General features: G+C 34.0%; 6 protein-coding genes across 7 annotated transcripts; 3 read left to right on the forward strand and 3 right to left on the reverse strand.

The window, feature by feature from the left end:
• On the reverse strand, positions 867-4744 carry LOC109345617 (CBS domain-containing protein CBSX5-like). The gene is made up of 2 exons (XM_019584715.1): positions 4346-4744; positions 867-1964 (listed from the first exon to the last, which is right to left on the reverse strand). The coding sequence occupies exons 1-2, from the start codon at positions 4675-4677 to the stop codon at positions 1115-1117; spliced, it is 1182 nt and encodes a 393-aa protein (XP_019440260.1). The 5' UTR covers positions 4678-4744; the 3' UTR covers positions 867-1114.
• LOC109345615 (acetolactate synthase 3, chloroplastic-like) lies at positions 5885-7935 on the forward strand. The gene has a single exon (XM_019584713.1). The coding sequence runs from the start codon at positions 5900-5902 to the stop codon at positions 7859-7861; it is 1962 nt and encodes a 653-aa protein (XP_019440258.1). The 5' UTR covers positions 5885-5899; the 3' UTR covers positions 7862-7935.
• Positions 9120-10576, forward strand: LOC109345619 (stem-specific protein TSJT1-like). 2 transcript variants are annotated; one of them, XM_019584717.1, is made up of 5 exons: positions 9120-9230; positions 9327-9575; positions 9672-9912; positions 10036-10156; positions 10324-10576. In XM_019584717.1, the coding sequence occupies exons 2-5, from the start codon at positions 9367-9369 to the stop codon at positions 10515-10517; spliced, it is 765 nt and encodes a 254-aa protein (XP_019440262.1). In that variant the 5' UTR covers positions 9120-9230; positions 9327-9366; the 3' UTR covers positions 10518-10576. The 2 variants fall into 2 exon arrangements, with proteins under 2 accessions (XP_019440262.1, XP_019440263.1); XM_019584718.1 differs by lacking the exon at positions 9120-9230 and having other exon boundaries at positions 9275-9575.
• LOC109345616 (probable polyol transporter 4) lies at positions 11634-14438 on the reverse strand. Its single transcript, XM_019584714.1, has 2 exons — positions 13895-14438; positions 11634-13022 (listed from the first exon to the last, which is right to left on the reverse strand). The coding sequence occupies exons 1-2, from the start codon at positions 14103-14105 to the stop codon at positions 11659-11661; spliced, it is 1575 nt and encodes a 524-aa protein (XP_019440259.1). The 5' UTR covers positions 14106-14438; the 3' UTR covers positions 11634-11658.
• LOC109345618 (dof zinc finger protein DOF3.2-like) lies at positions 16183-18030 on the forward strand. Its single transcript, XM_019584716.1, has 2 exons — positions 16183-17570; positions 17855-18030. Exon 1 carries the CDS (start codon positions 16710-16712, stop codon positions 17547-17549), a length of 840 nt encoding a protein of 279 aa, XP_019440261.1. The 5' UTR covers positions 16183-16709; the 3' UTR covers positions 17550-17570; positions 17855-18030.
• LOC109344610 (uncharacterized protein At4g04980-like) lies at positions 18846-23146 on the reverse strand. The gene is made up of 9 exons (XM_019583369.1): positions 23087-23146; positions 22555-22743; positions 22370-22465; positions 22145-22271; positions 20518-21778; positions 20042-20207; positions 19790-19954; positions 19468-19620; positions 18846-19379 (listed from the first exon to the last, which is right to left on the reverse strand). The coding sequence occupies exons 1-9, from the start codon at positions 23144-23146 to the stop codon at positions 19179-19181; spliced, it is 2418 nt and encodes an 805-aa protein (XP_019438914.1). The 3' UTR covers positions 18846-19178.

The following is a 24366-nucleotide window of genomic DNA, read 5'->3' on the forward strand; positions in this document are numbered from 1 at the left end:
CATGAGATTCTTAAATATATTATTAAGAGTTGATTGCTTTTGGGATGAGTATAATTTGAACCAATCTACACAATTATTCCTACTCAAAATTCGGCTCGAGTCAAATTTGTCTATTACACCTTAAAGGAGGGTTTGGATCAACCTTAACCAATAATTGGGGTAGATAAATAACATTTCTTATCGGTCTCATCCTTTTTAATATATACTAAGTTAAAATAATAACTTATCCCTTAATTTTAGCTCATTCTTTTTTTGGGGTCATATAGATATGTACATGCATTCTTATATAAAATGACATTGATCATGGTGTACTTGTTGAAACTTCAAAATCAATTTTAGGTTTGTGATTCTTCTATGAATGATAAACCTCTACTTTTATAGTTATCATGTAAACCAAATTTAGCTTCTCCACCATATATTAACTATCAAACTTACAAAGTGTTAACCATACTTTAACCCGAACTTTATTGGCAGAATGCAGATTTGGTACAAGTGTCCCCATAGTCTTCATCAATCACACCTTAGTATCATTGATGCAATAATGCACATAATATCATGTCTAGTTTTCACTGCCATTTAAATTTGACGTTTGAAATGAGCTCAATATCCCACCAAGCATATGTTTATGCCATTCACATTCACTACTCCCAATTTAGCACTTAGAACACCGTGAGCATATATTCTATTTCAAATATTGTACTACTTTATGTACATCTTATTTGTCATTAGTCAGAAAATGTAAAGTTAATATATACTTAATTCATGTTTTATTTTGTGGACCAATGAGAAACATGGAGTGGTATAGAAGATTGAGTCAGAAAAACTGTTGCCACCTGTAATAGTTACTATAGTTTTGGTTTCCGAATAATTTTCATACCCATATCATTCCAAAGAGAAAAATCACATCCATGTGTGAATCTCAACTTCATTGTCTAATGAGTTCAAGTAAAGTAGCAATACTAAACACAAGCATGCAGATGAAGAGAAAAAGGAAAGTTTATGAACAAAGTACAAATTTGAGGTACCACATGTTGTTGCCTTAATGTTTGATTGTTTAAAAGGATGGATGGCTTATTAATTATCTTGATGTCTTTGTTTTCATTATCATATCTTGTTAGGACATAGTTTTGAGGTGTTCTCTGAAAACTTTCAAGATACCTTGAAAGGTAACAATCCCAGTCAATGTTCCATCCTCTTCCAAGACCCAAACATAACCAACCCTGTGTGCCAGTGCCTGAATCATAACAGCCAATAATGAACTCCATGGATAGCAAACAATGGCCTCTGACCTTCTCCCAACCTTAGCTGAGTTCCCTCCAAGCTGCTTCCAATTCTTCCCTGAGCAAAACTCTTCATCTGAAGAACTCGAAGAATACGAAGACCAAGAAGATAGTCCTGTTTCATCTCCAACAAACATTTCCAAAGCAGCACCTAAGTTATGCTCTTCCAACCTCTCCTTCACCAGCTGAACCAAGTCCTCAGGTGGCCCACCAGCATCAATATAAGCCATAAGATCACCAGCAGAAAGTGTAGCTATCGGCGGAATAATGCTTTCATCAGAAGAATTCAGCACAAGTGGTGAGATTTCACCAACAAACTTACCTTGTGAGTCAACAACAGCAACAGAACTTCCATTAGTTAGAGCCACACTAAGGAGCTCCAATGCAGAGGATGCAGGGTCATCATAGTTTATAGCTAACAGGTTTTCAGTGTCAATAACATTCAATGTGTTGATTGGAGTTGCTGGTGCTGGAGAAAACAACCCAATTGAGTTAAGAAGGTAACGGATTACATCCTCTTGTGTTAACCAGCAGTAGTTGTATTTGGTTTTATAGTCCTTGTTTGAGTCCAAAAACGGTGACTTTTCACCACCCCTTTTCCTTGTGTTTGAGTTGTTCTGCTCTTCTATTGGTATCACTAAATTCTGCACCCCTTCATACATAGAATCTATAGCCTCCAAGAAACTGTAAATAAACCAATGTTTTCAAATTAAATTCACACATGCAAAACACAACATAGCTTAAGAGATATCTTACCTCATATATTATCTCGCGCTAATGAAAACATAACATCAACTTAACCAACATGAGGTATTGAGGGTCAGGGTGGAAAAAACAATCCTTCATATTAGGATGGTAATAGATATAATGACACAGAAGAAATGGTATATAAGATTTCTATTCATATTCAAATATTTAGATATCACATATCTTTATTCATGTCTCATTTGGTGTCTCAAGCCACTAAGAAAACTCTGTTTATCTAAAAAGAAAAATTATAAAAACAAAAATTAATATTTTAATATTATTTCTTGAAGTTTAATTAGTTCGGGGCAGAGAAATTCTAGGATAGGTCATCCTTTTTGTTGTTTGTGATACTGAAAACTCCTTGAGCTCTATATTTTCAAAATAAATAAACAACTATTTTACTACACAAAAAGTGAACATTTATTTAAAAAAGTATATAAGTTTATAACAATGATCATCTTCATCAATGAAGAAATGTACATATTTCTCATTTATTTTTAATAGCAAAAATATAATTTTATTATAATTAAAAGATAAATATGATATTAAAAGTTTGTATTATCATTTGTTTATTGAATTATTTATTTCTTTATTAATGGAGAAGCCGGCTTTTATTTAAAAGTATTTTATTACACAAAAAATTGAGCTTCAAGTTTTTAGGAGGAACTCAAATTTGACACCGTTGTCTTTTTCTTTACTAAAATAGTGACTAACAAGTAACAACCACGGTTTTATTTATTTGAAATAGTGGTTCCCAACCACTATTTTACTTCTTATTTTTTATTCGATAAATTGTGTTATGACCACAATTTTCTTTTTTTAATAAGTAAAAGAAATAATATACGGTCATAATAATATCATTAAATAATCTAGTGGATATGACTTTAAAATGTTGAGAGGGATTTTTAAGTATGGCTAATAATTAATGTATCAATTTTCTAAAATCCAAATAATCAAAGCCACGCTAATTTTTAATTATTAATAAAAAGACCTATTAGTAAAGCTAAAATATATAAATTCCTACACTGTTTAATTCATTGGATTAGAGAAATGAACATGATTTTAAATTCATTTTCACTGTTTTTTTTTCCATTTCCTAACCAATAATCATAATACTTTTAAATGAAATTTAATTCATATTTTTATATGTAAAGAAGTAAATCATTTAAAAATCATTTCTAAAAGAGTATTATGATTTTGAATTAGGAATCTAAACAATAAAAATTATTATTATAATAGGATTTATATTTAAAATAAGTAAAAAAATTATTGACCAGCATTTTTTATTTTTTATTATTTAAAAATTAAGAATATATTAATTATTTTTTCAATTTTTTCTTGTCTTTTTGCTCCTTTATCAATTGAATTAAGAAACAAAATCAGTATTTTGAGTATGTTAAAAAAGCAGTGCCATGTATAATCATTTAGAATCCAGGAAAGAAGAACATTGATAGTAAAATTGTATGAGAAAAAATATTTGTAGGATACTTAATAGGAGTTGCTATCACAATTATCCATAAATAAATGGAATACTCATACCCACCCCACCAAATTATTGTCCCAAATCATAGATGATAAAATAAGTATAGAGAATCATGCTTCATAGATATCTCTTCCCATAAAATTAATTTTAATATTTTTTTGTACTAAGCATATCATCAACTTATAATAAAGAATTAATTTTTTTGGTTCATAGCTATTCCTCTAACAATAGTCGTTCTCATGAATCAAATTAATATTAATATGATTAAAAGCAAAACAATTTTTCTTTAATGAAAATATGTAAAACCAATGTTGTTAGAACCAGACCGGACTAGACGATTCGACCGGTCTGATCGCTGACCGGACTTGAAAACGGCTCTGGTTTACCGTCTTAACTGAATGAGGGTTTGACCGCTTTGAACCGGAGAAAATCTGGTCCGACCATGTTAAACCCGGTTAAGCCGGATTAACCCGGGAAGTAAACCGGACGGCTCACTTAAAAAAAATAATGGGATAATGTTCTAACATTTTGTTTTACTACGGTCCAAAAAAAGATAAAGAGGTATTATTTCAATGTAATTATACATAATTATTAATTATATAAAGTTTTATATCTATATCACTATATATTTATAAATTATTAATTATGTACGAAATCATCCAGTCAAACCGGACGGTTTAAGCATTTAAACCAGTTGAACTAATACTGAATCTCTGCCGGTTTCACGTCATGCATGAGTTTCACAACAATTGCGTAAAACATCTACTAGAATCTAAGATTTAAGTTAGTGACACACATAATAAGGAATATTAAATAAAAAAGAGGTAATTGAAACCTGGCATTAGGTGGGAGGTGTCTAACGAGTGCAGCAGTCTCCGTAAGGAGAAGAGAGATAGGAGATTGAAGCGCAAGGGAAAGAGTTTTCACATTATGAGGTTTTGAAATGAAGCAAATGATATGAAGCATGCAAACCTTCCCAACACAAACGCAATGATGATGGTGATTCAGAGAGTGCTGGCAATTCCAAACGCTGACGTATGATTCAGGTGTCTTCTTCAGGAGGAAGATGGCGTCGGAAACGGTGTCGCTTAGGGAAATCGATCTGATGGCTGGCTTACCAAGACAAAGGTCAGAAACCTCATTCGATGAAAATAATCTAACTGCCATACACGAGAGATTCCTTTCAAATTGATCCGATAAAATGAGAACACAAAGTTGCAGAAAAGTTCGGGAAAGGGAAGGAGGGGTTGGTGGTATTTATAGATTTGTTTAAAAAAAGATTTACTATGGGTGGGGGATCCTATGGTTATTCTCAATTTCTAAATAAAATAGATTTTTTACCTAAAACATCATATTTTAAATTACAGTTTTGGCTCATTCTCTTCCTTCTATTTGTTGTCATATCTCTCTCTTCCTTTTCTACATGTGTAAATTTGTCTCACACTTCTTCAATAACTTTTTGACATATGTACGATGTTGAGTGGTCTAAAGTGCTAAATTCTAGCTTTGGCTCGAAACTGGGTTCAAATCTCACCTACTAAAACCTCTCAAAGATACAAGCATGTTTCTCCTGTTGTTTTTAGTAACAAAAAGTATATTTTTATTATAATTAAAAAGATAAATATATTATCAAAAAATTTATTTTTATTTTATATTTTAAAGTATTTGACTTTTTTTTTATTCAACCTACCTACTAGATTTATAGCTTGGTTAATATTGTTTAGCTTTTCAACTTATGTAAATTTTAAAATGTTAAATTTTGAATAAAATGAGAAATGTAATGTGAAATGAGTTTGGATGGATTGATGTTGGAGTTGGTGAACACCAACTATAAAGATGTCATTATTTTAAATATGATTAATAATAGGGGAAACATTTTAGACAAATTAAAAATGGAAAGTAAATATATTGTTTGAGTGTAACATTAATGCACTAACAATATAAAGATTTATACAAAGTTAATGCAAAATGTAAATACGTGCATATTCATTTATGCATTTTTATGATAATCTATTAATATAAAAAAATTTTCCTTATCATTTGGTGTAGTATTTTTATTTTTAGAAATATTCCATGAGAAAATAGAAATTATTTATCATTATTAAATATAAAAGTATCTAATAGGTTGAGAGACCCATAAAAATAACAAAAGACTCTATATGAATAAGAGTGATATTTGTGGAAAAATATATATCATTATTATTTTATTGGTAGTATAAGTGTTTTGTTAACTTATTCATATTTATTATTTATATGTTAACTATTAATAATTTTTAAATAAAAATATTACAAATTAATAGTGAATGGTAACTTATAAGATAATAGATAAAAAAGAATTAAGATGTTATTAGATATAAAACATACGTGTTGTTTTTGTTTCATCTGAAAGATGGCGATTACCACTGTTCCAGAACCCACATGTTGTCTCCATTTATCTGCACCCCCACCAACCAAAATTCCCCGATTTACCCTTCCCTTTTTCTCAATTCCCTCTCAGGGACATGTTTCTCTTCGAATAACCACTTCCCTCTCCAATAACCCCAACCCGCAACCACCACGCGCCATCTCCACCGCCACCCCAACCCCAACCGCGGAACCCTACATTTCCCGATTTGCCCCCGACGAGCCACGCAAGGGCTGCGACATCCTCGTCGAAGCCCTAGAGCGCCAAGGCGTCACCGATGTCTTCGCCTACCCTGGCGGCGCGAGCTTGGAGATCCACCAGGCCCTCACACGCTCCACCGCCATTCGTAACATCCTCCCTCGCCACGAGCAGGGTGGAATCTTCGCCGCCGAGGGATACGCGCGCTCCTCCGGTCGTACCGGCGTTTGCATCGCCACATCCGGCCCCGGCGCCACCAATCTCATCAGCGGCTTAGCCGACGCGCTCCTTGACAGCGTCCCGCTGGTTGCGATCACCGGCCAAGTCCCGCGGCGAATGATCGGCACCGACGCTTTCCAGGAAACGCCGATTGTTGAGGTAACAAGATCAATCACGAAGCATAATTATCTTGTTCTTGATGTTGATGATATTCCTAGGGTTGTGAATGAGGCATTTTTTCTAGCAAGTTCTGGAAGGCCTGGTCCTGTGTTAATTGATGTTCCTAAAGATATTCAGCAACAACTTGCGGTTCCAAATTGGGATCAACCAATTAGTTTACCTGGTTACGTGTCTAGGTTGCCTAATACACCCGATGATAGACTTTTGGAGCAGATCGTGAGGTTGATTTCGGAATCGAAGAAACCGGTTTTGTATGTGGGTGGTGGTAGTTTGAATTCAAGTGAGGAATTGAGGCGATTTGTTGAGCTTACGGGGATACCAGTTGCTAGTACTTTGATGGGTTTAGGATCATACCCTGTTGGTGATGATAAGTCGCTTCAAATGCTTGGAATGCATGGGACTGTGTATGCCAATTATGCTGTGGATAAAAGTGATTTGTTGCTTGCATTCGGGGTAAGATTTGATGACCGCGTCACGGGCAAGCTTGAGACTTTTGCTAGTCGTGCTAAGATCGTCCATATTGACATTGATTCGGCTGAGATTGGCAAAAACAAGCAGCCTCATGTGTCTATTTGTGCTGATTTGAAGTTGGCATTGAAAGGGATTAATAGGATATTGGAGAGCAACAAGGGGATCAAAGATAAAGTTGATTTTCGAGGTTGGAGAGAAGAACTGAATCAGCAGAAACTCAAATTTCCATTGACTTTTAAGACATTTAAGGAAGATATTCCTCCACAATATGCCATTCAGGTTCTAGATGAGCTAACGAAGGGAAATGCTATCGTAAGTACTGGTGTTGGACAGCATCAGATGTGGGCTGCTCAATTTTACAAATACAAGAGACCTAGGCAGTGGTTAACATCCGGTGGGCTTGGTGCTATGGGTTTTGGACTGCCTGCTGCAGTTGGCGCTGCTGTGGCTAACCCAGACGCTATTGTCGTTGATATCGATGGGGACGGAAGTTTTATTATGAATGTTCAGGAGCTGGCCACTATAAGGGTGGAGAATCTCCCTGTCAAGATATTATTGCTGAACAATCAACACTTGGGGATGGTTGTTCAGTGGGAGGACCGGTTCTACAAGGCTAATAGAGCTCATACATATTTGGGAAACCCATCAAATGAGGAAGAGATATTCCCAAATATGTTGAAGTTTGCAGATGCTTGTGGAATACCAGCAGCTCGTGTGACAAAGAGGGAAGAAGTTAGAGCAGCAATTCAGCAAATGTTGGATACCCCTGGCCCTTACCTTCTTGAAGTCATTGTACCTCATCAAGAGCATGTCTTGCCTATGATTCCTAGTAATGGATCCTTCGAGGATGTCATAACCGACGGTGACGGCAGAGAATAACTTACTGATGTCCTGAACATTTCTTTTATCATCCATCGTTTATCTAGATTACTTTTTTGAAAAGTCTTTGGATGATGTATACATTATTGGTGGATACATTTTTCTCTTATAATAATAAGAAAACTTGTTATAAGTTCTAAATTTTGTAGTAGTGTTGGCTCATTATTTATATGCTCTCTGCTTTCGTTGTTGTGCTTAATATATTTGTGGTAGAATATGAAACACTGATGCTTTAATGAGGAGCTCTATGTATCCGTATCTGAATTTCACATGTATTTGATATTGATATCCTTTGATACTTCATCAATAAGTATTCACTGCGTATAGTAACGAAAATTAAAAAAGTTGAAATAGTAACGAAAATTAAAAAACAATAGACAATGTTTGTATTTATTTTTTGGACGAGTTTAATATAATAGAAATATTTGAATCCACCCATTATTAAATATAAATTGTATTATTTTCATTTAAATTCATTAAGCTTAATAGATGAATTTGTTTGAACGTATTTTTTTAGGAATTTAAATGAAATTCTAGTTTTAGATAATTTTATCATCTCTAATTAAAAATTAAAAGCATTTTTGAAGAAAATAGTTCACTTAAAAATTGTTGTGTATAAAGTACTTTTAACTTCTAAAAATTATTTTTTAAAAGTGAGTTAATTTTTTAAAATAACACAGTTTATAATCTTCTGTTTTATAAACTTAACTTGAAAACATTATTTATATCAAAAGACAGAAAAAAAAATATATTAGAAAACATAATAATAATTATATAAATGAATACAATTGATTATATATTGTGTTGCAGTGAAAGTCACTCAGAACGGAAAGTTAAGAAAAAAGATAATAAAATTAGTTGTAGTATGAGAGAATAGGTGAGGTGTAAAAACTAAAAACAATATTTGCAATAATAACGTGCTCCTTAAAATCAAAGGCTGCATCATCGAGGTGGCTGACTCGGATCATCGTCATACATATATCTATGGATAAGATTCACTTTCCTTCTCTTACCTACATAAACAAATAATAATAATACTTTACATCTTACTTATTTATTTATTTTTATCAACAAGATATTGATCTAGTTAAATAAAAATCAACTCGATTCATAAAAATATCAAAAAATAAATAGTTCAATTCGGAAAAGTGATATAAGTTAATAGAGATAATCACACAACCCGAAATAAATTAACCCGACTGGATATCATTGTTACTTGCCAAAGAAAAATATCCACTTTGTTTAGTTACTCTTTTGGACTTTGGATAACATTGCCACGTTTCACAAATTGCGTCTATAAATATATAACAATGAATCACTCATTCTTCATATTACTCAATCTCATTCTCTATTCTAATTTCTCATTGTGGTATCATTCATTTCTTTCTCTTTACAATTTGTTCATTTGCATCATCATGTTTCATTCTTCAAAATGGCTTAGAAATTTTACATCTTGTCATTGCAGGTAATTGATATTTACACAAAGTCTATAAACTTGTTCAAAGATGTTGGGAATTTTCAAGGAGAAGTTGGTGAATGCACCCAAAGAACTCAAGAGTCCAGCTTCATTGAATTCATCAAATAACTCTAAACAGACTCATGAAATTCTTCAGGATTTCATATCTTCCAACCCCTCTAATGCTTTCTACATGTCTTTTGGAAATGATGCTTTACTAGCTCATTCTCCTTCAAATAACTCCTTCATTCATCATAGGTATGTCTCCAAATTGCTTATAAACTATTTATGAATTCAATTATATGTATAACATGTTGTTTGGGTTTTAATGATGTTACATAAAATGTGTCACAGGTTGTTCAGTGGTGTGGAAAACATATACTGTGTTTTCATAGGTTGTCTGAACAACCTTAACAAGCTGATCAAACAGTATGGGCTATCAAAGGGAACCAATGAGGCCATGTTTATCATTGAAGCCTATAGGACTCTTAGGGATAGGGGTCCTTACCCAGCTGATCAGGTTCTCAAAGAACTTGAAGGCACTTTCGGATTTGTCATATATGATCACAAGGATGGAACAGTTTTTGTTGCATCTGTAAGTCTTATTTTCTCTCGGACTTATGCACGAGGCTCTCACTTAGTGCGGTGTGTAAAAGATAGATGTATGCAGTCATACCCGCATTTTGCTAACATGTTTGCGATGTTTGTGTTTGAGCAGGGTTCTAATGGACAGATTGAGCTATACTGGGGTATTGCTGCTGATGGTTCATTAGCTATTTCTGACGATATGGGACTTATAAAAGGAAGTTGTGCTAAATCATTTGCATCATTCCCAACTGGTATGTAAATTAACTAGACATTGATTGATACATAGAAACATTCATTTTTTAGAAATGCAATGACAATATAAGCATAAGGTTGTTAAGACTTAAGATCAATAATAAGAACATAAACCTTAAAGGAGATTGATGTGGAGTATAATTAAAAATAGAGGGTAATTTTGCAGGGTGTATGTTCCATAGTGAGCATGGTTTAATGAGCTTTGAGCATCCAACAAGGAAGATGAAAGCAATGCCTAGAGTTGATAGTGAAGGTGTTATGTGTGGGGCTAACTTCAATGTTGACTCTCAATCAACAAACCAAATGATGCCACGTGTTGGAAGTGAAGCTAATTGGGCTAATTGGGGCTCCCAAGCATGACTATTTTAATAAAAAGATCAAGGTTTTTCTAGTTATTTAATATTCTATGCATTGACAATGTAAAAAACTTCGGGATATCTGATTTCCCTTTTGTTGTTATGGTGATTTCAAATTTCAAAAATGATAGTAGTAATTCCAAATTTGCAATTATGTTGTATTTGAACTGGTATTTGTTTAAAACACTGAACTAGGAGAAAATGACGCGCACAAGCACACATGATGTGCAGAGATTTGTCCCATTCAATGGATAAGCATTGTGTTTACGTTATATCATATGTGGTCTCTCAACATTATTTGTTATATTAAACAGATTCTCCACTATCATATTCAGATTAAAGTATTCTGTTATATTATCGCTAGAAAAACACAAACAGAGTAAACATAAAAATAGACATATGAAGCGTTTTAGAGGGCTTGAGAAACCCTTTAAAACATTCTCTACTTCATCCAACTTCCAAACAAAGAGAGACTTTCTAAAGCCATTTCTTCTCTTCCCCTCCAAAATTACATTCCCAAACAAAACTTCAAGATTCGTTTGCAAGTTGATTATTGGAAAACAATAGAGAGAAGTAAAAGACTTTAAAACCATAAAATACACTTGTAAGTCAGCTATCAAGCTCTTCTTTTCTTTTCCTCGCCCTCTAAAAACTAACTCCGTAAAATACTCTACCTTTAATGTTATAATTCTAGTCATATATATCTCACTTAACTTTGGGCTTTAACAAAATACACAAACACATAAAAGCACATGATCAGAAAAATACACAGTAAATAGAAACACATACAAGCACATGATCAGAAAAATACACAACAAAATTCCTATCATAGTTCCATGAAACAAAGCTATCTAATAAATTCATGTCAACATACTGAAGAAAATGATTAGAGTACATATGAACATTAAGAAATGTTTAAGCTTATATTAATGCTGCTGGCTTGAACAGAACAACACTGGAATGAAGTTTCTCCTTGTTTTGTTAGTAAATATCAATAGTGACTCATTGACTCTCTCTGCATGCAGAACAAATCATTTATGAAGTAGAAGCATATCTAAAATAACAAAAATTCCTATCACCAAACTCACTATAACTCAATTGAAAACATTTAGGAATTTAGTTTGAAGATTTTGCATGCCACAAACTCATGACTTTTGCATCAAATGTTCTACATCTCCCATTTCAATCTCGCTTCGTTGCAATTCTTCCTCGTTTTGGAAGAGTACTTCAATATCTTCCAAAGTCTTTCCTTTTGTCTCTGGAACACAATAATGAACAAAGGCAACGGCGGAGCATGAAATGAGACCAAAAATAAAGAATGTTCCTGCTGTGGTGATTGCTCGAGTGACCGAGAGGAATGACATGGAGATTACACCACTACTTACCCTACTTCCCACTGCTCCAAGAGCAGATGCTTGAGCTCTAAGTCTCAAAGGAAATATCTCAGATGAAAGGACCCAGCATATAGGGCCAAGTCCTACTGAGAAGGAAGCTACATTCCCACAAACTGCGATAATCGCTAATATGATACCAGCTTTTGCATGACTTAGAAAAGCTAGAGAGAGGCTCAGGCTGAATAAACACACTGTCATCCCGATAGTGCTTGCGTAAAGCAAAGGCTTTCTCCCCAATTTGTCAATGAATAATATAGCTATGAGGATGAAGAGGGTCTTGGTAAACCCAACAGCGACGGTTGCAGCGAGAAGCTGAGAATTGCCAGTGATCCCAGCATTCTTGAAAATTTGGGGGCTATAATATACAGTTGTATCTATGCCTGTGATCTGTTGGAAACATTGAATTCCACAACCGGTTATAAGCATTCTTCGAACTGGAGGAGAAGGACGCAATATTTCTAGCCAAACAGCTTTTGTTTCATACTTATCCGCATTTGATGACCCAGCAGCTATCTGAATTTCTTGCAGCTTTTCTTCCGCCTCCTTTTCGCTGTTAGTTATCTTTATCAACACTAGCCTAGCTTCTTCAATCCTATTCTGCACAACAAGCCATCTCGGGGATTCAGGTATGGCAAACAGTGCAACAGCGATAACAACCGAAGGAATGAGTCCTACACCAAGCATTATTCTCCAATTTATATGTGCTGGAAGCTTTGAAAATGCATAGTTCGATATGTAGCCGAGAAGAATTCCAAAGTTTATAAATATCTCAGGGACAGAGGTAAGAGACCCCCTAGCAATCGCAGGAGATATTTCAGCGATATAAACCGGTGCAATCATGACACCAAAACCGATACCGACCCCAGCCAAGAGTCTTCCTATCATCAATACTTTGAAGGATGGAGCAAGAGCCATGATAGCTCCACCCGTCTGGAAGATAACGGCAGCCAAACCAATTGTCCATTTTCTGCCAATGGCATCAGATGTTTTTCCAGCTGCTAAACTACCCAAGAGAGATATTATGCTCAAAATTCCAATAAGTACTTCTTGCTGAACCTCTGTGATTTTCAGATCCTCCTGAATGAATATAATTGCTCCACTCATAACACCCACGTCTGCAACATTATAAGCATAAATAATAGGCCGTGATGATGTTGCTAAGGGTACTAGTTAAGGAATAAAAAATAAGTTACCAATGGCATAAAAAAAATAGTTAAGGGTACTAGTTAATTTAGGTGTGATTTGAATTTGGATTCTCTCCATTACCATATCTAATGTGATTTGTTCAACTTCATATAAAATATCAAAGTTTTTGTTAATTTTTTATCTTCAACTACTTTATTTAATTTTATTTTATTTATTATATGGATTTTCATATTTTTTTAATTATTCAACAATACCCGCAAGCCCGATTTAAATCGGACAGAGCATTGAATTTTGTCCGTTAAGCTAATGCAGGCATGTCCACGTCCGCTTAAATTATTGCGGGCATTTGTGGGCATGGACAAAAAGTGTTATCCGTTTTGCCATCTCTAGTCATGATTTTAATAAAATAAATTACCAATCCTATTTTCCTTTATAATCCAAGACTGGACTGTCCAGTACTGAAGAAGAGTTGGGCTCTGTCAATTTACCATCTAGGGGTTTGCAAATAGACACACCAATAGCTCAACAATTGAGAATTCTCTCCACATTTTCCCTCACATGTTTTTCCTTTAAAGCATTCTTCTTAGGCTAATCTCAATTTTTTAGCAACCTAGACAAGTTTCAGCCCTAAACACAAAGCAACCATGGTTGCATATTAAACAAACTGCCATGAATTTCGTATTGATCATTGTGATTATTATTATAATACAATTAAGCATCAAGTCCAACAAAAGGTCAAAAAAATCACACCAATTTGGGATATTTTAAGCAAATCAAATGCACAAAGAAAACAAGGCATTGCAATTAGATGAAGTGAAGATGATGAAATATAATTACCTACCATAGCCGAGAAGAACTGAATTGAGAGAGGCAAAGATAGCACAAGCAAAAACATATTTCCTGGTTTCAGAATTGTTAATTGGCAACCCTTCTTCAGTTTCAGTTAGTTCAGAGTTCATCCTGATATACTTTGTTTTTGTCCCCAATGGAATCTCAGATATTTCTCCATTCCCATTCTCATTATCATTTCCTTGCATACCCACCAACCCCATTGTTCTTCTCCTCAATTCAAAATGGTTTCTTTCTTCTCTAAAGAGATCAAAGACTTCAACTTTGACTCTTTTGGAGCTACCCCAACAAACCCAAATGAGGGGTTATGCTCTTAGATCTGAAAGTGGAAGAAAAAAAATGGAATGGGAAATTGGGTATGAAAAAGGAGAATCAAAATTCCATTTTTGCCAAACAATGTGCATGGAATTACTACATTATCAAGTGTGAGTGGGGTCAGAACATTTGTTACAAAGAAGCATCGTTTTTTCCTTTACAATTTTTTAGGAATTGTTTGTGGAAAAAAAAAACATATCTAAGGTTCTGTTTTTGCTGTTAGTGTTTTTCTCAGGAATCTTATATGACACGTTTTTCTGTACGGAAGAACATTTGTCCTGAATTTCCAATTTTGACCTCTTTGAACATTGAAGTTCCACCGTCGGTGAGGGGTATTTCTGGATTTCAATCCTACGTGTTGTTCTTTATGTTATGCCCCTTTTGCCCTTAAAAATCAGTTCTCAACTTTGACATAAGACCCAAAATATTAAAGAGTTTAAAATTTGTGCAGTGTAAATTTTTTTACACTGTCAACATCTCATCCACTATTGATTTGTATTATTTATTTTTTAGAGTCAATAGTGATTAACAAATTAATGGTGAATGATTTGAATGAAGAATTTAATTTTAGTGGTATTCTTTTATGGTAAATTGTGAATTTGGTTTCTAATTTTGTAAGAATCTATTACTAACATTAATGACTTATTTATGAAATTGGTAAACGACATGGTTCATATAAATAAAAAATACGTTTTTTCCAATTAAGTGAATGACTCAATTGAAATTTTGTTAATAGTAGGCAAAAATGATGGGTGCTTATAATAAGTTTAGGACAAAAAATCAAGGTGTACTATTAAGTATACGATGCACAATATAGTTTAATGATTAATTTTAAATATTTCATATAAAGTGAGCATTCAATAAATATTTAACAAATCATTCTAAATATTAAATCTATTAGGTACCATAGAAATTCCAAGGGTATACATTAACAAAATAATTTAAGTAATTCTCTTTGTCGCATTCATATATATTTGTCCTACAAGCATTCTTAATTTGTTTTATTCTCTTCATATTGTATTGTAGTAGTTCATCACACAAGATGTTTTACCTAACCAACCGACCAAGATTCATTACCTTGTATATTAACCATTAAAAATGATAATTACATCAATCTTCAGTTCTTCAATGAGGAGCTTTATGAAGAAAATATATCACATTATTGAGCATGTTCCTGTCATGCTGTGAAAATTTAAATACTTTGGTTATTCTTTATCAAGAATTTGTGTCTAGACATTGAAAAATGAATGTGCCTATAATGATTCTATAGTACTTTATACATTATTTTACACCTTGTGTATATCTTTATTTTACTTTATTAAAATTATTTGAATCAAAAGTTCAACTTAATTTGACTCAGTGTTGTTGTGGTGCATATGTGTTTGACGATTAAGTCATTGTCACATACATAATCACATGACATAGGTCCATAAATCACCACTACATCTATTTTCATTTATGTCCCGAACAGATATCATATATCTCATTTCTTATCCCGGATTAATCAGATATATTTTTTAATAATAAGTGACATAATTATGAAACAGTAGATAGCTTGACATAATTATGAAACAGTAGATAGCTTCCTATGTTACTATCACCCTTCCCTTTCTCCTAATACCAATCAATTTTAAAGATACAATTTTAGGCCATGGACGGTTGTGTACTTGCATTCATTTTTTTGCCAACTTTGCATTTCTATTGGTGGCCAAGTCTGAATCTACTTAAATTATTATAGCATTGCATCATACATATCTTAATCTCGAGATCTGCTGTTCTAAAGTCTGTCTCAAATCAATCACAATGAAGTAAAAATAGACAAAGTCATGAATGTTTAATTTTTTGTGGCATATTGTGATTAGTTTGAGATTGACTTTGAAACATGTTTCAAGACAACAGATCTTATCGATCTTATCTACCTAAGTTCCTTTTACAGCCATAACATACAGCACTATCAATGGTCCAAAACACTCCACGTGCTAACCACCCATTTTCACCTTAGAGGTTAAGTATCTCTCTATATTTCCACTTCTATAATACTTGTATAGAGAGCAAGAAAATTGAACCTTTAGCTTGTTACCAAAATCTGCATATATTTTATAGCATTGCATCCACTATAGTTGCAATCAAAACAAACAAAAAAACCCTTCACCACAGACAAGTTAAAGTCATTTCTTCTGATGTTTTTGTTATAATAACTATTGATCCTTTTACATATAGATAATGTCATAAATAGGTACTTAGATATAGACAAATTAGAGAAAAATACTTGCTCACTATTTTTCCTCACCTTCTTAGACATTTCCTTCAATCAAACCACTCCATTCATCAATTTCCTTGCACCTTCACACTGTTTCTGCTACTAGCACCTATTAGATCAAAAGACTAAACAATTTGCCAACTTGTCTAATTGTATAGAACAAGATCCTATAGTTTTAATCCTATTAACTATAGTTTTTTATTTATTATTAGTGCTTTGAATTTAAGATATTATGGGCTTGAGTTCTAAGCAAGTTTCTAATAGAGGAATTGATTGGAATCAAACCTTGTTGGAAGCACAAAACTTAGAACTACCACAGCCTCATAATTCAATGAGGAAACAACATGAACAAAATCAGCAACTAGAGCTTGTGAAATGCCCAAGATGTGATTCAACAAACACCAAGTTTTGTTACTACAACAACTATAACAAGTCTCAGCCGCGCCATTTCTGTAGATCTTGTAAGAGGCACTGGACTAAAGGTGGAATTCTAAGAAATGTTCCTGTTGGTGGTGGTGGCAGAAAGAACAAGATAGAAAAAAAATCAACCTCAACCTCAACTTCAGCTACAAACACCACTTCAATTATCACAACAAGTGTTCCTTCTCTTGAAGTGGATCATGATCATGATCATGATCATGATCACAAAACCATGCCTTCCACTCTTTACCAATCTTTGATTTGTCCAACTACAAGGGAATCAGAAGTTAAAGACTTTGGTATAGGTAATGGAATATTTCTGAGTTCAACTATGCCTCTTACACAAAACCAAGGCATGATCTTTCCTTTCTCAACTACCTCAAGCTCTTTTGACACAAACCCATGTTCTGTATCAACATCTTTGCATTCCTCCAATGTTTATAACTATGGAGAAGAATTTAAAACAATGGAGGAATCAACCATCAATAGCATGATGCCTATTACTAGTGGTACTAACACACAACAATGGGAGATACCTACAACAAGTACTAGCATGGGAATGTCAAACTATTGGAGTTGGGAGGATATTGATTCATTGGTATCAACTGATCCAAATGTTCCTTGGGATGATGATTATGATGTCAAACCCTGAGAAAACAAAATGAAAGAAAAGGTAAACACATGGTAGTGTCTATACTCTATAGAGTAGTTATTTAACTGAGGGTGTTGTTTTGTGTTTTTTTTTTTGGTTTCATAGAGATTAGTAAGACTCTATTTGGTTTAAGAAAACTTTACTATTTTTATTTACAAGTCTGTCACATTGTTTCCCATTTTCAAAACTTTGTACAATAAATATGAAAACAAAGTGATATACTTGTTTTTTAAGGTATTTGAAAATGAAAACAGAAAATGTTTCATTTTTCAAAACCAAACAGACCATGTCCTTTTGTTTTTCAGATGGATCATACTATGTAATTCTTACAAAGATGATAGAATTTGGAGCTGTCTTGTTTTAGTTTCAGCTTCAGTTTCAAGCAAGAGGGTCAAAATAATTAACTGTAACCCACTGTGTTTGCCTATTCTATCATTTCCTCTAATAAATTGGTGTATAAATGTATGCAACTTCTTTGACCTCTAGCATTATTCTTCCATAGTGGAACTTTTTGTAAGGTTTCTGAGTGCTTTGTGATGAAGATATCTATTGGTATGTGGTCTTCTCCAGCACATCTGAAATGACAGAATGTGTTGGAAGATTCTTGTGGATATGTGTGTAACATGGACTTGATTGTCCACAATTCACCACCAATTGTTGAGAATTATTCTTTGGTTCTTGGCCACAAAGAGTTGTGGTTGTAGAATATTTTATTGATATTCTGTTACTAATGTACTACTTTCATCTTTGTTCTAGTTTAATACAACAGTTTATGGTACCTTGGCCCTCAAGGTTTGTTTCAGCTTGTCATTTCTTCTTCAATTACTGTGCCATGCATGCATAGTTGCATTTCACTAATCTTAGTGTATCTTATTGGAGTCTTTAAATAGAGCATAAAATGTTACTGACATGGATAGTGATAGATGGGAAGAACTAGCAACACACACAAACAATATGTAGAAGAATCATTGAGTTATACATGGATCAACACATAAAACTCAACAAATATAAAGTGTGCCATGAGAATATATATTTGATTGTCATTTTAGATTTTGCATTAAACATTGACATACATTGGGTCATCTTGTTTTAAAGATAAAATTATTAAATAACAATAACAAAGCCTTATGATTTTAAGGATGGCTAAAAAATTGAATTATGCTTTATGTATAACAAATAGTAGTAGATAATAATATTGGTTGTTACTTTCTATTTTGAGATACAGTACTATATTGAGATTTATGTGTAAAGTTAAAGGTGTTCATAATATGATCCAGTATATTTGAACATATTCAAAGTTGATAAATTTGGATATAGAAGATAATTAGATATCATTAAACAATTTAACAGAAGTAGTGAAGCTAAGAGTCTAGCTTCATACTTCTAACAGCTAGAGTTCCCTCAATTAATTTTATAACATTCTTGAAGCAAGACTAGCCTCTACCAAAAATTACAACTCCAAATCTTCCACCACCGTTCAATATACAAATGGAAATGGACTTATAAAAAAAGCACCTATATAAGTATATATGATGGGTATGCACAAAGAACCCATGTAAAATTTTACTCCATGACATATAGTATCAAGCTTATTTTATTGCTTCTATACTAAGAAAGTTTTGTGTAAGATTATTGATGGTTTGGGTCACTATCTATTTCCTTAGCCAATTCTGATGCCAAATTATCAGCACGATCATCATGTCCACCAGCAAATGTATATACTTTGAAAGCAAATTGGAAAGCCCTCCAAAGCAACTTAGCACATTCTTTTCTTTTTCCATCACTATTGTTTGATCCTGAATCTCTCTTAGCAGCATCATTTCTTCTCTCCTGCATTAAGTTTTATCAATGCATTTGTGAATGTTTCTTAGGTGATTTTGTTTAAAGTAGTTGTGTTAGTTTGTGAATGTTTTCTAACCTTTAGTGCTAACTCCATGCAATTTGAGGAGACATCCACCATTGATTCTTTGATTTTTATAAGGATGAGGAAGTCGAATTCAATGTTGTAGGCCTTAAATTTCTTGGATTCTTCATCTTTGGTTCTTTCCAAAGCATCTAATTCTGTTTTGATCTGTATGTTGCTTTTGTTGGTTAGAAATCAAAGTATTAAATTTAGAACAATGGAATCATTAAGTAATGTTAGTAAACTCGAGGTTCGGTTTAATTACATATGACATTCCCTCTTATATCAGAAGTTACATTCGATGGAAAATCTCCGAAGTCGAAAGATTAAGGATTACCTTATTGAAATAACGTTCAGCTTTATCAAGGACCTGACTAACAGGAGACACTATGTTCCAATTTTGAAGCTCATGAAGTACTGAATCCAACTTACGGTATAGTGCTGCTGCCATTCGGATAGCTTCTAACTTCTTTAAAGGGAAACCTTCAAACCTTGATAGAACCTAAGCAACAATAACAACAGATGGTAGAACCAACAATAACAATAGATGATAGTGTATCTCAAATGGACATGAAGTTTCTAAACTCACCTGTGATTCATCAGTTAGATTCTCAAGAATGGATTCGACATCTCTGTGGAACTTGATCAACTTTGTCATTTCATTTGTCTTGAAATTGGTAATAGAAGGTCTCAGCTCTATGATTTGTTTTGTATACTTCTGAACATCTTCTTCTATTTGTTGGAAGTAAGATGATCTAAATATGTGAAAACAAGTAAACAAGTAAAAAAACTAGGTGAGTGAGATATTTGGTTTCAAGACTTTCAAATTAAGTGAACTCATATTTAGGTAAACACTAAACACTTAAGTACTCATTCAATGACCTTTTCCGAAATAAGCGATGAAGAGGCTAATTTCATAAAGTTGTCTTAAAAACGTATTAGAATAAGCTAAAAAGAGCTTATAAGAAAGTGATGGTTACTTTTATATTTTATATGCTATTTACATAAACTCTTACCATAAGCCTAAATAAGCTCCCTACAAGCTCTTCCAAACGTAAATCGTACCTCTTTGCCATCTCTGCTAGAGCATCAGCCATTCCTTGTTTTCCTCCAGTGCTTGTTGCTCCAATTGATTTTGTTCTGCCACCAGATGACATGCCTTTGGGGCTAGATCCTTCCACTTTCCCCTTTAGAGTTCTATACAAGTTGCCTAATTGTGTTGACCTTTTAAGTTTAGTAGTTGCCTTGGGCTTCAAGTATCTCCCTGCTCCAACTGGAGGTGGTGGTGGAGCAGCACCTCTATTTCCACTCGGCATCAGTGGCGGAGGAGGTGCTGAAGCTGATCCATTCTTGAGAGACATGGGTGGAGGAGGTGCTGAAGTTGATCCATCCTTCAGGGACATGGGTGGAGGAGGTGCTGAAGCTGATCCGTCCTTCAGGGACATGGGTGGAGGAGGTGCTGAAGCTGATCCGTCCTTCAGGGACATGGGTGGAGGAGGTGCTGAAGCTGATCCGTCCTTCAGGGACATGGGTGGAGGAGGTGCTGAAGCTGATCCATCCTTCAGGGACATTGGTCGAGTAGGTGCTGAAGTTGATCCATCCTTCAGGGACATAGGTGGAGGTGCTGCTGCTAAACTTGAGCCAGGAGACAACCGCAGTGGTGGTAGAGACAGCATTGTAACTTCTATTGCGCTTTGTTGAAACTCGGGTGCTGGTGGTGGCATTGCTACATTTTGCGGTGTTGGTGGCAGTGGAGGTGAGGATGTTAAAGGCTCGGGTGCATTCTGCAGCAGTGTATAAGTTTCTGATGGTTTGGAAGATTGTGGTTGAAGTGGTCTAGGAGATACTACTACCTCAACTTCTTCCATTTCTTGAGCTTTATCTGATTTTCCTTGATCATTAATTTCTCGATCCGATTCCTCTGTTGTGTCCAAATCAAAAATTAGATCATCTGATGTGTCCATTACAGGATTTCTAGCCTTTTCATCATCCATTTCCACATCTTTGGTTGGTTCCTTTTCATTATTCTGGTTTCGCATTTGTGGTGGTGACATATGGTTAGCTAAGTGCCTTAAATCATTAGGGATCAGCTTTCCCAGTGCTTGTATTCTGAGAGACCAAAGTGATGGGGTACAAGAAGATCTTGGGCTATCTCCTCTAGCTCTAGCACTGTATTTCATTGATTCCGGAAGGACAGATTTTGGTGTCATAATAGAAGCGCTGTAGCTGAGGCTGGGTTCTTTCTTTTGGTCATCTTCTTCCATTATATCAAACTTATCATTTGCAATATTAATTAAACAATCAAGTGTAGCCAGCATAGTTTCACCTGCAAAACAGTTAAAATAACTATTAACTCGACAATAGCAGCACAACGCACGAAGCTCTACGTGTGCAGCCTATATAATGCACACATATGTCCAGGTATCAAATATGATATACAATATCTATTCTATGATATGACAATTCTTGAAAATAGATGTGATATAATTAAGTTTCTTTCAGGTTTTGAATCCGTGATCTTCAGGATAGACGACAAGTGGTTAGATGAGTCGTGACTCACTTGACTACTAGCGAAGACAAGCTAACTGCAATACATGAAGCTAAAATACTGTACTACATAATCTTAGTTACTCTAATAGTTTGAGAGGTTTTGATATAATTTCTCAATGGAACAATATTGTTAATAACTTACCTGGTTTCCGCATTTTGCTGTTATCCTTGCATGATGGCAACTCATAATTGCTGTAGTCGACACAATCATTGTTCGTCATCCATGACTCTCGAACAGACTCCACAGCCTCACAGAAGTAGGCTAGGCTCTAGTGGAAAATAGGCTACATTGATTATTACAAGACACTAAGAGATTTCAGGGATAATCATAATTATGACAATTTTAGCTGCAACTAAATGTTGAAACCTGATCTATAGAATTGTCATTAATCTTTGACACTTTATTTCTCGGTATCATCCGTGGATACAGCCTTTGAAGATCTTCCAGGGTTGTGATAACCATCTGCAATATAACAGATGAAGGACACCGGCTTAAGCGAGGCAAGATCAAGAACAACGGAAGGAAAGAACAGAATGGAGTCATTTAAGTACCTCATGTAAGGAAGCAGAGCTGTTCAAAGGAGCAAGATCCATGATGTCCCTTAAGACCATGATCTTCTTATGGACTTCCATCATTAAAATCAATTGGTCTCCACTTACAAATGACCACTGCATTGACTCTCCCAATGCTTCATTCTTAGCGTTCGAAAACTTCTTCGGTGTGCTTGCGCTATTCACCGGCTGCACGTGTAATTAAAGGTTGTGAGTTGTGACTAGAGGGTGACCATATAATACATAAAATTTCTGGATTTTCATCTCATAAAGGTTCAGTAAATGTTTCATCTCATTAAAGTTTTCTAAAGAAATTGTGATGAATAAAAGGTATAGTTAATGACAATACAACAATTACAATCTTCTATAAAATTGAAGCATGGAACTTATATACCAAGTTATGATAAATGACAAAGACAAAACCATTCGGAATTGCTTTGTGTATGTAAATCTAAAAGAACTTGGGTTGTGTTTGTTTCAGCATATTGCACCCTCTTGTGCTGAAGCTAGAACAAAACACGGAATCACTAACCTTCTGCTGAAATTCAATTTTCGTTGTAGAGATCGAGCGCGCCGAATACGAAAGACTCATAACCACTTGAATATCATGTCAAAGATCAACTATCTCAAAGGATTTAAGTACTTTGCAAGAGGTTATAGGTTCAAACTTCGTTCTGAGTATTACAACACAATAACAAAAATCAATTATCTCAAAAGCTTATGGTCTTGGGTGCTAATCAAGATCATATAGAGAATTATGAAAGAAATGAGAAATGTGAGAATCTAACCTCTAAAGCAAATGTAATTTATCTTCCTTATATTGACTAGAAGCTTTGGAACAAATAAAAAATTTATGATGTGCTCACCATAACATCACAAAACGCGTATAAGCTTGTATGCTCAAAGTTTCAACTTCAACTTTAACAGAAAATCCACAAAAATTGTTTTTTTATATAAAATATGTAAGGAGTATATATATGAGAATGGTTCAATCCTTTGTTCTGAGGAATCAGAAATGGGTATTCAAAGTGGGTTGATAATATATAAAAAAATGGAAACTTTATGCATGAAATTATGGGGTTAGGCCTAATGGTGTAAGAGCAAATTAACTTATATGAATTCTAATAGAACTTTCTCAAAAAGAGATAGTTGAGGATGAAAGTGAAAGAGGAAAATTTATAAAGAAATATTTTCAATCCTATGTTGTGATTTTGTTAGTTGTTTTGGGTTTTATTAGTTAAGTGTTTATGCTTTGTGTTCATTATCATTCACAATCAACAACTTCTTTTCTGTGATGCCACTACTAGGAATTCTTCATATGTTACTACAAATTTCTATATTTAATTACTATTCTGGGTTCAGTTGTAACTTCTAATGTCTAACTTTTTATATAGTTCTAACTTTTTTGTTCCCAAATTCTCCTACAGGCTTAATTTAGTAAATTGCTCCAACTTCTTATGAACTAATAAAACCACTACAAATGGAACTATTGTTGTTGTTCTTAAAAATAAAATTCAGTGACAATTTAGTTTCTAATAAAGTTTAATTTGATTCCCATTTGAGATTTTTAAGGATTGACTTTGGTTTTTTTTCATTTTCATGGACCAAAATGTCCCCATGGAAAATTTTAGACCCATTTAAGTTTTTTTTTCTTTCTCAAAACAAAGAAAGTTTGCATGGAACTTGTAAAAAAAAAAAATCTGAAGCACACCTAAATTTATGTTTGTTTCCTTAACCAAGGTCCTAATGTCTCTGTCAAATAATACTTGTAATTATTTCCACCAAAAAATAATGCTGACAATTACTTCAATT

Source organism: Lupinus angustifolius, chromosome LG04, assembly GCF_001865875.1.
Source record: "Lupinus angustifolius cultivar Tanjil chromosome LG04, LupAngTanjil_v1.0, whole genome shotgun sequence".
In the NCBI taxonomy this organism is placed as follows: domain Eukaryota; kingdom Viridiplantae; phylum Streptophyta; class Magnoliopsida; order Fabales; family Fabaceae; genus Lupinus; species Lupinus angustifolius.

Excerpts from the sequence above, each read along its gene's own strand:
- LOC109345617 (XM_019584715.1), bottom strand. The coding sequence starts at position 4,677 with ATGGCAGTTAGATTATTTTCATCGAATGAGGTTTCTGACCTTTGTCTT. Across the intron at positions 1,965-4,345 it reads CACCTCCCACCTAATGCCAG|TTTCTTGGAGGCTATAGATT; the intron begins GTTTCAATTACC and ends GTTTATTTACAG.
- LOC109345615 (XM_019584713.1), top strand. The coding sequence starts at position 5,900 with ATGGCGATTACCACTGTTCCAGAACCCACATGTTGTCTCCATTTATCT.
- LOC109345619 (XM_019584717.1), top strand. The coding sequence starts at position 9,367 with ATGTTGGGAATTTTCAAGGAGAAGTTGGTGAATGCACCCAAAGAACTC. Across the intron at positions 9,576-9,671 it reads AACTCCTTCATTCATCATAG|GTTGTTCAGTGGTGTGGAAA; the intron begins GTATGTCTCCAA and ends AATGTGTCACAG. Across the intron at positions 10,157-10,323 it reads ATTTGCATCATTCCCAACTG|GGTGTATGTTCCATAGTGAG; the intron begins GTATGTAAATTA and ends GTAATTTTGCAG.
- LOC109345616 (XM_019584714.1), bottom strand. The coding sequence starts at position 14,105 with ATGGGGTTGGTGGGTATGCAAGGAAATGATAATGAGAATGGGAATGGA. Across the intron at positions 13,023-13,894 it reads TTCAGTTCTTCTCGGCTATG|ACGTGGGTGTTATGAGTGGA; the intron begins GTAGGTAATTAT and ends ATAATGTTGCAG.
- LOC109345618 (XM_019584716.1), top strand. The coding sequence starts at position 16,710 with ATGGGCTTGAGTTCTAAGCAAGTTTCTAATAGAGGAATTGATTGGAAT.
- LOC109344610 (XM_019583369.1), bottom strand. The coding sequence starts at position 23,146 with ATGAGTCTTTCGTATTCGGCGCGCTCGATCTCTACAACGAAAATTGAA. Across the intron at positions 21,779-22,144 it reads CAGCAAAATGCGGAAACCAG|GTGAAACTATGCTGGCTACA; the intron begins GTAAGTTATTAA and ends ACTGTTTTGCAG. Across the intron at positions 19,955-20,041 it reads ATCTAACTGATGAATCACAG|GTTCTATCAAGGTTTGAAGG; the intron begins GTGAGTTTAGAA and ends ATTGTTGCTTAG.